We start from the raw sequence: 14,029 nt of genomic DNA on the forward strand, positions 1-14,029 counted from the left end.
GCTCTAACCAAAAGGGATGGAAAGTGAAAGACCAAATAAACTTCAGAGGGCAGGATCTGCCCATTTGGATTCCCTATGCTGTCTGTGCCTAAATTAGGGCAAGACCCAGGAACAGACTCCTGTCCTTGCCTCTCTCCCCTTCCCAGTTTGCCCAGGCAGGAGCAGCACAACAGCAGTGTGACAGAGGGACAGGAGGAGCTCCCAGGCCAAGCACAGCCACCACAAGCCAGAACACACAAACCCTACCCCTCAAAACAGGGATTCCAGCAGCTTTGTGCAGAGGCAGCTGAAAACGAACCCGTAAACATCCAACTAACACAAAGATTCCCATTTAAGTGGAGCACAGTGCAATAAAAGCAATATAAAAGCAATAAAAGCAATAAAAGCAGTGTCACTTTACCTCGTGTAGTCCATGATTGTGTTCAGCCGATGTGCTATAGTTAACACAGTACATTCTTCAAATTGAGACTTTATAGTTGACTGTATGAGCTTATCTGTTTCAAGATCAACAGCAGCTGTGGCTTCATCCAGAACCAGGATTTTGGACTTCCTGAGCAGAGCCCGTGCCAGGCACACCAGCTGGCGCTGTCCCACACTGCACAGATGGGATGGGAGGGTGGGGAGAAAAGTCAGAACAAGTTCAGAGTATTCATTTCAAAACCTGGCAATTCCTTGTTCTAAAGATAAGGTGAGTTTTACTATTTCCCTGCAGAATATCCAACAGCACCTGAAACTCCATCCCTCTCAAATGAGGTCCTGGCAATGTAGTAAGAGAATACAAGTGGCTTCAGCATAACTGCATCAGGCTGATTCACTGAATCAGTGCAGTGTTGAGGACTGGTCTTTAAATGGTTTCTACAAACTGAACATATGAAACTGATAAGGTGCAAATAGCAAATGAACAGCTTCCTTTGAATAACTGCTGCTGCTTAAATGCTTTCCAAGGCTGCCCAAGCTGACAAATCTCCCAGCATTCAAAGTATTCCTTAAATTATTTGAAATTTCCAAACTCAAGAGCTGAAAACATGTTGAATAATACCTAGCTAGCTGATTGCCTGATCACACATTAAGAATTCTCCAGCTGCCTCCCCAGATTCTCACACAGGGCTGGGGCACTGAACTTTCACAAGCACACTCATGATTCATTCAGCACACACTTTCTTTGGCCTACCTGAGGTTCTCACCACCCTCAGCACACTCATGATTCAGCTTATCAGGAAGGGATGAGACAAAGTTCTTCAGGTGAGCCAGTTCCAAAGACCTCCAGATGTCTTCATCTGAGTGTTGGTCAAAAGGATCAAGATTCATACGCAGAGAGCCAGAAAACAATATTGGATCCTGGTCATGGAAAGAGGTAATTGACAGTGTACACAGAACATGGCAAGTGCTCCAAAAATATTTGGTAGATAACAAAAGGAAACAACATGTACAGAGGCAGTTGCAAGTAAGCTAATATACAGCATTTAGTAGTGAGGGCTCATTTTTTTTCCAATAAAATGTTATTCTCCCTCACTCTATTCCCTGCTCTTCTTGGGGGCCTGACCTCTTCCCTTTGCAGATTCTTGCAGTCCAGACCTTTCCATTAGTCAGTACTTCATGAATTCAGAAAAAAAAAACAATAAAGCAAACAAATCAGAACACCCAAATCCCAGCCAGCTTTCTTTTTATTGTCCAGTAAAAAGGCTACAAAAAGAGGCCCTCCCTGCTCAACCTTCTGTCAGCAGGGACTATAAGGTCAACTTCTCACTTCTTAGGGAATGAACCATCTGTAAATATTTCAAAACTCTTCAGCTGCAGTATAAATGAAATTACTCTTTTTTTTTCTCAGATAGGAAGAAATACTACTTTGGAAATACTGATGCAAAACAAACAAAAGGAGAAAGCAAAGTCCCCCCCCCAAAAAAATTTCCAAAAGAGATTGTGCAGAAAACCTTTTACAGTGAGCTCATTTGTTTTTGCCAATGTGTTGCAATGGTAATTTAAAACATCACATTTCATAGTCTTACTTTGAATCAGAACAAGCAATAAAGGCTACAGTAAGAACTAAAACACTTGATACTAAATCCAATGTTCATAAAGCTGTAATCCCAAACGTTTAGGACTAGCAAACCCACAGCTGCTGGGCTAGACTGGGATGGTTATGTACAGGTTTCTGTGCAAGAACAGCACTGACAGCACACACTGTGCCCAGTTCACAAAGGGATCAGCCCTTCCCACTCAGGCTGAGCTGTCTGCAGTATGTAAGTGATCTGAATCCAGAGGCCAAGGTTTTGCTTCCACAACACAGCTCAGCCACAGCCAAGTTCCTACTTGTTACCTGCCACAGGCAAATTGAAACCAGCCTAGGGAAAAAAGCTTGTTTTCAAGTCCATGAAAGAACCAGCTGAAGTGACTGAATTTCATAGCACAGATCAGAGGAGGAATAACAATTTTCTCCTCAGTACTTCATGAAAAGAGCACAGGAGTTCTGGCAGTGGCAGGATTCTGCACCTACCTGAGGGATGATGGTGATCTTGAACCTCAAGTCATGGAGCCCAATCTTTGCAATATTAATCCCATCAATAATAATTTCGCCTTCAGCTGCTTCATTAATCCGAAACAAACCCAAAGTAAGTGAGGATTTTCCAGCTCCTGTTCTTCCAACTATTCCAATCTGTTGGAAAGAAATACAAGAACAACTTACTCTGGGAAAGAGTTAAAGCATTTCCAACCATTTCCACCTGAAACCAACACACTGTCATACTTTTAGGGTTATCCACACACCAAAAGCATTCAGTCTCACACTGTATGTTTTACTTCCCAGTTAGACTTAAGTCTTGATTAATTCTTCTCAAATATAAAAAATTGCTACTTTGGTTGGCTGATACACCTCTTGCCATCTGCACATTCTAACCATCTGAGGTGGCATTCTGCCCATATTTGTAGGTAGAAAGTGTGCACTCAGGAAAAAACAAATGCCCAGTTGGCTACCACAAATAAGGGAGCAACCTTTTATGCTGCTGTGCAAGATCACACTATTAACAGACATCAGAGAACCCACACAGGACTGGGGTGGGACATGTGTGAGTGCATGGGCAAGGAAGCAGAAGAAGAAACACACAGATCAGCTGGGACAGATCCAGGGAATCTGCTCTGAAGTCCCGTTTTTTCCTGCAGTCTCACCTTGCAACTTCAGTCTCACTAGATCAGGCTTCCCTCCTCTACTGTAGGGTATTTTCCTGAGATTATAATTAACTTAATCACTCTGCAACCTACTCCTCTTTGCTTATGGCAAACAAATTAGCAAAATTCCCTGGGAAGAGGAGACAAGACAGGATAAACCTCACCTCCCAATGAAACCAGGCCAAATGATACTTGGCAGCCCCACACAGCAGTGTCTCTTTATCCATGATGCACAACACGCCTTGCTGAGCCCACAGCATGTGCACTTACAACAGAGCTGATTCCACACAGGCTTTTCTAGCTCTGAAGAACCCCAAACAGGTAACAGAACAGGCTTCAACTCCTCTTCTGCTTATGCATGCAGACCTGTGAACTCAACACTCTACTCTGAATTCAGTCATTACCTTTTCACCCCCACTGATGGTAACATTGATGTTTTTCAGAACCAGGTCCAAGTCGTCACGGTAGCGCAGGCTGTAGCCTCGGAACTCCACCTTCCCTTCCTCGGGCCAGCTGCTGGCTGGGGCTGTTTGCTCAATGCTCCACTCAGCCTGAAAGAGCCACACAAACACCTCTGATCAGCTCTGCTTCGACCAACACAGGCTCGGAGGACTCAGACTGAAATTAAGAAAAATCCTTCCTCAGGGATAATTTGCAAAAGGAACTGTGATGAGAAGAGAGGTGTCTCAAGACAGATGAAATGGTGTGAGTAGCCAAGGGCTTGGCTATCTCAAGTCCCCCTTGCTGGATGAACTTTGCTCTTGCCAATGTCAGAATCATGCAGGCAGCACACATTCAGAAAACCTGTCTGGACACCCACCCCACCGTGGCAAAGAAACCTCTGGGGCAGCCACACGTGCAACTAGAAACTAAAACATTAATAAGCTGGTAAAAAACTGTGGCCTCAGCCTCCCACAGAGGTGAGAAAGGAAAGAACACACCCCACTGCATTCACTTCCACTGTCAAATAAAAAGGCTTTCACATGTATAAATACTGGTCTGCTACCAGAACTTAAGAAAAAATTCTAGGAAGGGTCTTCATAATGTTTGGCTGCAAAAATAGTGACCCAGGAAAGGTTCAAGTGACAGGCAAGGCAAAGACACAACCTTGGGAACTCTGTAACCATAACGGAACAACTGCACAATCAATCAAAACAAAAAAAAGTAACAGCTTTTCATTTCCCATACTGAGTGCAAAAAGAGAAACAAATAAATACATGACGTTTAAAGTCTTAGGAAACCAAAACATTTGTGCTGCCCTACTGCTCAGCCTTGAACTAAGCAGTAGGAACTCAGTAGAATTAAGAGCACACTTCCTGAACAGCACTGAGTAAATACCATTGGATACACCACAAAAAGCACCAACAGGAACTGAGCCCTGAGACCCAACCCGTCCCTGGCAGGCACTCAGAGTCCTGAGCTCTGTCCCACCCTCAGCTCAGAGCACAGGCCCACCCTCCAGCCCATCCAGGGGGCAGCTGAGACCTCAGGACAGGGCACTGGGTGCCCGAGGTGGTGGGCAGCTCAATGTACCTCCTTCTCCATTTCAGTGTATTCTTTGACTCTTTCAACAGCAACTATGTTGGTTTCCAGCTCAGAGGACATGCGAACCAGCCAGTTCAAGTACGCTGTAATCTGCAAGGAGGAAAAGTCAGAGAGTAGTTCACACTAAATAGGTTACCTGCAATAAATAAAAAACATGGAACAACCAAAGCATTGCAATTTCATGGAATGTATAAACACAGGCAAGATCTTGGCTAATCAGTGCTGGACAGGAGAAAAGCCTAAATGCCATTAAGATACATGGGATGAGGCACCTTGGCCACATCCCCTTTCACACAGGGAAAGCACAGAAGGACTTCCCAGCATCTCCTCAGATACTATTTGCAATTGTTATTTTCTGTGTTCTTTATATTCCTTTTCCATCCAAAGCCAAATCAAGGCTCTGACCTTGTGATGCAGTCTAGGAATTCGGAGGTTTTGCTCTTTTTAGAAAAGCAGAATTACCTGCAGTGAGTAGGACACCGAGAGGCCAACGAGCCCCGCGCTGAGTTTGTTGCGTGCAATCACTGCAAACAACGCTGCAAACAGGACAATGCAGTTCCCCACGAACTCCAGACGGACAGCCAGCCACCTGCAAGGCAAAAACATCCTTCCAGTACTTCACCCACAGAGAGCAGGGACATGGACAACAAATGGGCTGTTACACATCTCTTTTTTGTAAGATTAATAATATGGCATGTGTGTCCTGCTGGTGACACAGGCACTGCAAGATATGTGAGGTTCTGCTCCAGCAGCATGTGCTCCTAGAGGCATCCAAAATTAATGAGCCATTCAGGTGTATAAATTCCTGTCTTAACTACAACTGTTTTCTGAACGTAGGGATCAATAAATCAAAACTTTTAAAAGAATATAACCCAGAAGCAAGGCAGGAACTCTTAGAAAGGTGAGCGATTCAGAAGTAATTTTAACTTCATCACATAAGTTTGAACAAAACATCTGTGAAACAGATTTATCCACACAGGCTTCCCCTCCCTCAAGCATGGCAAGAGCTGTGACTGATAAGGAGCAGAGCCAGCAGATCCATGTCCTCCCCGGGTAACTGCTGTTCCACACTGCAGCCCCGCTGGTACCTGTTTGCAACAATGCCTGGATAATAAGCTTTCTGATTCTCATCCACCTTCATGTCGTTCTGCTTGATGAAACGTTTCTGCTCCTCAAAGGCTCGGATGACACTGACTCCCAGGAGAGTCTCGTTGAAGTGGGAATACACAGGAGAACGACTGACAGACTCCAGGCGCTTGAGCTGCCGTGAAGTGGCCACATAAAATCTCTGCAAGCCAGAGTATGACAATTATGGTTACACTCAGATTGTGTCTGGAAAGACAAGGGGGATCACAAACAGTTTCCTGCCATCTGGGCTGTTAGGGACAGAGAATCAACTTATATATGTAACTTACACAACTTACACTTTTAGGCCTAAAGGATCATTACATACACTCTGCTGCCTTTAAATAACTGCAAATCAATCCATCTCATGCCACAGCCATTTGCTCCTCTTTCTTTTATCAGCAAATTTAGTTCTACAGTATAAAACACACGTATCACCACTTTAAGGTTTACTAATGGAGCCAGAAGGGTTTACAAATTCAAGAGCCAAAGTCAAACCTCAGCTGATTCTCTTCAATCTGTGCTGGCTCTACCAGTTGCTAGGAGTAAAGCCAGAGTGAAGCAAGCACACTCTGCCCACACAGGACAGGAGTGAAAGGCTGTCATGCACTCCCTTGCTCTGTAAACAGTATTCTGATGAAACAGGCACACGAGAAATGCACACATACCCCTCCCTCCAAAGGCTACTCTGATGTTTGGAAAGAAGTCTTGGGAAAGCCCACGTTTTCCATATTTGGGCTCTGAGCAACAAGCTGTGCAAAATTTGCCACAAAATCGAATGGCATTTTTATAAAGTAGGTATTAAAGGATTAACTTCTGCACAGAAGTTATTTTACAGTTGACAAAGGAAGGAAATGCTGTGCTAACGTCAGATTATCAGTAAACCATAAAAAGCACAGTCAGTCAAGCATGACTCAAATGTAACACATTAAAATCCTTCCTTGTGTAGGCTAAAAACTATCTTAACTAACAGAGGATGTGACTGCTGGTCCTGGCTCCCCCAGGCAACACTCTTTACCTGCACAAACAAGTAGATAAGTCCCAGAGGTGGAATGATGACAGCAGCTATAGGTGTGGCCAGCAGAATGATGATACAAGCCCCAATCACGTTAAATGTGGAGCCCATGAACATCTTGATGATGGGTGGAATGGTGGAGTCAATGGTGTCTAACTCCTTGGAGAAACGGTTCACCAGGTTCCCACTGGGAGTGCGCTCAAAGAAACTCATGGGAGACCTGAGCACGTTGTGCAGCAGGTTAAGGTGCAGGTGTTTGGATGCAAAGATTCCTCCTACTGACACAATCATTGAGTAGCCAAACACAGCAATACCTGGAAAAGGAGACTCAGTATTAAGTGCTGCCACCTCTCACACAACACGTTTTCCTCATCTTGTCATCATTTAGCATTAGCATGTCTTTAGTACAATAATCCTGAGAACTAGGGTTCACTTCAGGTAGACTCAGCAAATATGTCAAGTAGTTAAAAAAATAAAACCATCACATTCCTCTCATTGCTTCTCCATTACAAAAATCTGTGCAATATATGAACACTTTCCCTGAGCAAAAATCACTGAATTTGCTCTTGGCATTTGTTTTTTATTGTGGGATTTTCATGGCAGTTTTGAAGTACTTGGTGCATTGGTACTCGGGTTGTGTGATTTCATGGCAAACAAACTCTAAAGCACAAAGAGGACACAAAACAAAACATCACTGAAGCAGCCTCCCAGCAGTGTCCTGCATGGAGCCACAGCAGCCAGAGCAAAGAGCAAACCCCAGCCAGGCAGCTGAGCCAGGCTGGGGCTGCAGGGAGGCAGCACAGCCACAGCCTCCTGTGACAAACTGCCCCTGCAGACCAGGCCAGCACAGTCTGCTGACAGGCCAAGGAGACACTTCTCCAATCAGACCTTTTGTCACAATTCTGGCTCATCAGCCAGCAAAACATTTCTTAATTTAAGAAATTTCATTTACAAACGAAAGGAAAAACACATTTTGTAACTGTACAAAATTGTACAAGTTGGTTTGCTTGCTTTTTGAAATTCAAGTTTTTCATTTTTCTATGAAAACCCACACTCAAATCCTTTGCAAAATGTTGCTGTAGGCACCAAGAGCATTAAAAACATTGAACCAGCAAATCTGAAAATATCAAGCAGATCAAGCAAACCTTGAGAAATTCCCAGTGCTCCATATACTCCCAGTCTGAGAGTTGTGTTGTGCTGTGTCCCATTGATAACAGGATCATCTGTCCATAAACTCAGCCAGTAGTTGGAAGCCAAGGAGGCTACATGATTACACATAAAGAGGAAAATGGCCAAGAAAGACATAAGGAGTCCAATTGCTTTCATGTACTCCCAGTACACTGATGCCTTTACCTGAAGACAGAAGACAAAAAGAAATACTCATTTTGCAGCTAAGTTTCAAAACTCCCCCTTGTCCAACACCTATTTAAAGTCAGCATCCCTCCATGAGGCCATGAAAACACAGCAGCTGCACTCCAGAGAGCCACTGCTTGGGAATACAGGCTGCAAAGCATTCCATGGAGACATGCCAAGGCCAGCATTCCCTCAGGGCAGGCAGGCACACATCATCCTTTCCATGTCATCCAAGGGAAGGGAGGAGCAGGGAGGGAATTGCCTCAAGTACCACAGAGCATCAGTAGCAGAGCCAAAAACTTCACTGAGGAGTTCCAGTTTCTGGCTCTCTGTACCACAAGATTATAAAGCCTTTAAACCATCCCTTGTTCCACATGGCTTGTATCCTGTGATCTCTCTTTAACCAGCAACAAGCAATCAAAGCTTGGATTCAAGCAACATTGCTAGGAGGTGTAAGTGCCACTTTCCCAGGAACCTCATCTCAGGATTCTCAGAAAGCTCTGGCTATCCTGGGATTACACACTTACGTCTACAGTGGAAACTTGGCTTAAATTTGACTGAGTCAATTGCAGATCCTTACAGTGAAGGGCAGTTTTCATTAGGTCACCTAATTTGTCACAACCTCTCTCCAAGCAATAGCTGCAAGGTTTTCATTTCTCCTTCTCTACTTTGATGTGGTCAGGCCCATCATCTCACACAGAAGTTTTGTGTCAACATTCTTTCCACAGGCAAACATGGGGCTCAGGTTTGCCAGCAGAAGGCACAGCAACACTTCCATCAAGTATTACACAAGCAGCAAGTTCAAGAATTCACTCAGCCTGTTCTCACACCAGTTACATGGTCTTCAGAATTTATTTTCTTCTGCAACATATTTTTCCAAAACTGAAAGAGAGCACAGAAGTGGGAACTGGAAACCTTACCCTCCCAGTCTTTGCTGTGTCAGCCTCTGTCAGCTTCCAGGAATTCTTCTCAGCAAGTGGCTTCTGCAGCTCTGCTGTGCTGCTCTGGTGCTGTGGCTTCCCAGTGTCTCTGCTGTATGTTGAAGAGTTGCTGAGCTGCCTGTTTGAGGAGATTTCTTTTTAATCTTAGCTTGAAATAGGAGAATTGCTACCTCACAACCAGGCTTTGACAGTGACAGCTCCAAGTCAGTGGTTTCCACTTCCATGGAGATGTCCTCACCTGCCATCAAAGGCCAGAGGTTCCCCAGGCCTCCCTCCTCCCCTGAGTCTCTCCCAACCCTCCTGTGGTGTTTGATTCCCAAGTACCCATGGCCAGGTGCAAGTAACAGAGTCACCACATGAAGTCCTGCTTGCCCAATCACACTCCAGAAAGGAAAATGCTTTGTGACCATCAAGACCAGCCTTTCCAAACCCCATCATCAGCACAGCAGCTGCTGGAGTGCTAAAAGGGCACCCACATTCCCCCCAAAACAGGCCATTTAACTCCCAGGCACTCATTAGCTTCCAGAAATGCAGTGCACCACAAGAACAGAGGCACTATTAGAGCAACATAAGGCATCAACTAGGAGATGGTTTTGGAAAGGTATAATCAGAGTGACTGCAAGCAGAACAGCAGCTGCATTAGGTCAGACTAAAGATCCACTGGGCACTTCATCCCATCTGACAGTGAAATGCAGAAGCCTTAGGAACACACACAAGAGCTGCACTAGCCAATAAAACACCCTCCCTTTTATTGCAATCCCAACTTACAATATCTTCCTACAACACAAGAGTCTCTTCACATGAGAGGAGTATCATGAGAGCTGTGTGTGTGCAGACACGAATGTGCAACAGTCTGTACCAGCCTGGAGTGGGGCTGCAGCCCCACAAGCTCCAATGCCACATGGCAGCAGCTGGGAGCACAGAGGGGCTGAGCCCAGCCTTGCAGAGATCACCTTGTGCACACACACAGTAAAGCTCGTCCTGCTCAGCCACAGAGGGCCTGGATGAAGCTGTGTTTGTGTGTGGGTGCTCCAGGTACCTCTGGAGCATTTCCTGCTGCTGCACCTGGAACCACAGAGCAGCAGCAGCTTGGCCCTTCTCAGGCTGCTGGATGCAGCAGGATATATTTCCCCTCCAACAAATATCATAACCATCAAATTACTGTTTATCCACATCTGAGTGACTGGATTGAATGGATGGGGGGCAAGAGGAAAAAAAATTGAAAGAACACACACCTATGCATCAGCTTTCCAGGGGCTTCATTCAGAAGGCCTCCATTTTCTACAGGCTTGCCTTCTTTTGTAGATGGACTATTTGTATCTGAGAGGGTGAAAAAGTAAACATGAAAATGGTTAGGCAAAGAGACACAAGCATTTCATTTCAATCCTAATTGGCAGCTGCAGTCTTGACATGTAAACAAAGCAGGCAGCACAAGTATTTACAGAGGCTAACAGAAAATTGACCAGAGGAACAAATCAGTTTAGCTCCCTAAAACCTCCAAGAGGGTTAATTGCCAAGGCAGGGAACATTTCTTTTTCTAGCAAATGTAGATCAGTAATAATGTAATATAATTATAAGGACATATTTTATGTTCAAGCATGCAATACCCACTCCATGGAAATAAACCCAACACTCCAGCCATTCCTTTTCAAACCACAGCTTCTACATAGTTAGTTATAAGTTATTTTAAAATGCAATGGAAAGACACACTTTAAATGATGGAGTGAAGCTGTAAGAACAGCAGGCATGTGCTAGTAACTTTGAGTCTTCCTGCAAAGTTGAGCATGGAGAAATGTGCAAAATCCTGGTGTTTCAGGCCACTGCAGGAATCAGATGGCTTTAAGCAAGAGATCTTTCCATGAATTGTTAGCCCACAACATCCTGCTTGTACCAAAATGCAGCACACACAAGACAAGTGTCTAAAACACTCCAGAAAACCTGTCAGCTTGAAATATTCACCTTTTCCATGCAACTTAATTCAGTGTAATAGAGTGTCATGAGTAAAACCTCTAGGTTCAGGTTATGTCAATTTTCCTAATAAAAACCAACTAAACTCCTAAAAAGTTATCTGTCAGTAAATGGAACTCTATATTCATGTATGGAAGTTAATTTGGAAATTGCAACAAGGAGTTTTGCATTTTTGAAGGGTCTGTGCATAGTTTATGCAAAGGTATTCACCTGAATGTACTCAAAAAATATTCAGGAAAATTTGTCTAGATCTAGAGTCTGATATTTTCATGTTTTTATATAAATGCAAAATATATCATCACATCATCAACACATTAAGTGGGGACTGCTTTCCCCTCTGTGTCTGCAAATTGAATATTGGTTCATTACTCTAAAAACTCAAAGAGAAATTGATCAGCATGGTCTTAAAAAGACAAAAAGCATAAAATGTGAAGAAGTTTGACTATTTAGTTCTTATTTATATGAATAAGACCAAACCAAGATGGGACTGCTGGTTATTTTAAGCACTTGACAACATTTGTTTTGAAAGGTTCCCATATGAAAAACAGCAAGCATTCCAGCAACATACTGCTCTAGAACATTGCTGAAGAAAACAAAACCACAAATAAACCATCCTCCCCTAAGAGTTCAAATTTGATTCCTTTTTGTAGGCTATGAAAACTTCTTGCTTATACTGCATTTAGCTCTGAGAACCAAAAAATGCTCAAGACTGCAACAGTAAATCTGACACTTGCACTTATGGTATAAGCCCGCTAATGAGGGTTCTGCTGAAAAAAGTACCCAGAAATTATAAAAAGGAACAGCTGTGAGTACTGAATACACATTTGAGAACAAAAGGGACCCTCAGGGTTCAGTCCTGAGTGATGCTTCTCTTGGTACACTCTCTGCATTTCTCAGCTCAGGGTGTATCTATGAAGGTAAAGTTTCCTCCTGGAAGCCTCTGAGATACAGAATTGCTGCCACACACCAACTGCTGCAGCTCACACAGCTGAGGACATGCAAACCATGCAAATACCTCCTACTGTGCAGATAAAATTCTTCTGATAATGACTCAGTCTCTTGTAAATAAACTGCAGCTACTCTTATTACTCCAAGGCAAGCACTAATACAAAGCCACATGGCAAACAGTTACCTGTTTCCAGAGGTTGGATGGGTCCTTCTAATGAAGGATCTGACTCTAAAAGCATATATAATTAATGTTTTTCCCAGAACACACTCCACCATTTTCAGTCTTTACAACCTCACATACAAAACCCAAGGCAGAATCAAATGTGCTGAAATGGACCTGTTTCTAATCCCAAGCCACAAACAGTTTTGCCATGCAGAGAAGAAGCCCCATGAAGCTGAGGATGGGGAAGGCAGCACTTGGGCAGAGGTAACCCATGGAATCCCAAAGGGAGAGAGGAAGGCTGGGAGGTGACAGGGACCAGAGCTGAGCCAAATCTCAGGGGCTGGGTGGGAGGAGAGGCTTTCCCAGCCCGGGAGCACCAGTTCACTGCTCTCTGGCTGCCAGCACAGAGCTCCAGACATCAGGGAGCCTCCCTGAGCCAGTGGGTGTGCAGACAGCCTCCAGCTCAGCCTGGCTCCCATCACAGACCACTGTGCTCATCCAAGAGCCTGTGATTCTCAGCAATAGTGACCTTTTACACATTCAATAAACATGAATATTATCCCTATGAATCAGACAAACAACGCCTCTACTTTTCACTTTTTACCACTGGCAGAAGATCACTTGACTAGAACTGATGAAGAAATTTGCTGCAAACAGGCCAACCCTGTGATACAGCAATCCCCTCCAGATCACCAGGGGGGTACTGAAGCTAGAAGTGCCTCTTATTCAGAAACTGCAGAGAATCATGGCAAAAGATAAAGCACTGGCTCACTTTCCAAAAGAAAATTCAGTAATTAAATGGAAAAATAAAGTAATTTAGTTTAATGAAAAGGATTTCAAAACCTATTTTTCCACATTAGAAAATGGAAGGAGACAAAGACTTAAAGAACTGAAAGGCTATTAAATGAGGCAAATCTTCATATTAAAGTTAACTTGTTAACTGCCTAGGGAAGCACAGAGAAAGTTAATTTGCCTGTGAATTTCACACACACGGCAGAGTGCAACAAGTCTGACTGTGCCCCAAGTAGCTACAGAAACACACACAGAAAACACACAGAAGTTAACCTGATTCTGCTCCCACAGAATCCTTCCCACAGTGAGACACCCACCCCACCCATGCAGTATTTGGTGTTTAGAGCATCCACCCAAACCAGCGCCCCAGCCTGCAGAGCAACAGCTGGGATACCACGAGACCTTTCCAAGGGAATGCCAGCCCACAGCAGGGCAGCCTGAGCTGTGAGATGACACATCATCCCCAAATCCAACTCCCTGGGAGAGGGAGCCAGGAGAAGAGGCCACCTTGCACAGGCAGAAACAAACCCTGCCCCACTGTCAGATTCCAGGGCCAGCCTGGATCGTGGAGCTCCAGAGAGCAAGGCTGACCATCCCACACCTCCCAAGGCAACTCTGAGATGAGCACCAGGAGCAGCTCCTTGCCAAAGGAAGCTCTTCAACACCTCTTTAATGCTTCCCAGCTGCATCAGTGCAGGTAAATGTGGCACCACTTTCACTTTCCCCTCGATGGACACACGAGAAGCACACCAAAAACCTCTAGGGAATGGGAAGGAACCAGTGGTTTTCCAAATGGAAGACAAAGCAAGAAGCAGGCTCAGGCCTCTCTTTGTTCCCAAAACTTCTGCAGCACTCAGCATCTGCTCCCAAACTCGTGTCACCCACTTAACCCCAGGCAGCACAGAGCAGGCACCCCTTGCACTTTGCAGGAGCATCAGGAAATCACCACAGGTAACCCAGTGAAAAAAAAACAGGCTGGAGGCAAAATTCCCCTATTAAAATCCAATACTGCAACTG

The 14,029-nt window shown here is 44.4% G+C and overlaps 1 protein-coding gene across 1 annotated transcript in view; it reads right to left on the reverse strand.

Annotated features, from left to right (window-relative positions):
- Nucleotides 1-14,029, reverse strand: part of LOC106865297 (ATP binding cassette subfamily C member 1 (ABCC1 blood group)) — a 45,614-nt gene that overhangs the window by 2,278 nt on the left and 29,307 nt on the right. Inside the window, exons 20-30 of the mRNA XM_014895260.2 lie at nt 10,377-10,461; nt 9,121-9,259; nt 7,993-8,200; nt 6,851-7,161; nt 5,796-5,995; nt 5,170-5,296; nt 4,696-4,797; nt 3,567-3,713; nt 2,495-2,653; nt 1,172-1,338; nt 401-595 (exon numbers count right to left, since the gene is read on the reverse strand). Coding sequence (XP_014750746.1) covers nt 401-595; nt 1,172-1,338; nt 2,495-2,653; nt 3,567-3,713; nt 4,696-4,797; nt 5,170-5,296; nt 5,796-5,995; nt 6,851-7,161; nt 7,993-8,200; nt 9,121-9,259; nt 10,377-10,461 — 1,840 coding nt within the window. The remainder of the gene's footprint in view (nt 1-400; nt 596-1,171; nt 1,339-2,494; nt 2,654-3,566; nt 3,714-4,695; nt 4,798-5,169; nt 5,297-5,795; nt 5,996-6,850; nt 7,162-7,992; nt 8,201-9,120; nt 9,260-10,376; nt 10,462-14,029) is intronic.

This window comes from Sturnus vulgaris, chromosome 16, assembly GCF_052056855.1.
Source record: "Sturnus vulgaris isolate bStuVul1 chromosome 16, bStuVul1.hap1, whole genome shotgun sequence".
NCBI classification, from domain to species: domain Eukaryota; kingdom Metazoa; phylum Chordata; class Aves; order Passeriformes; family Sturnidae; genus Sturnus; species Sturnus vulgaris.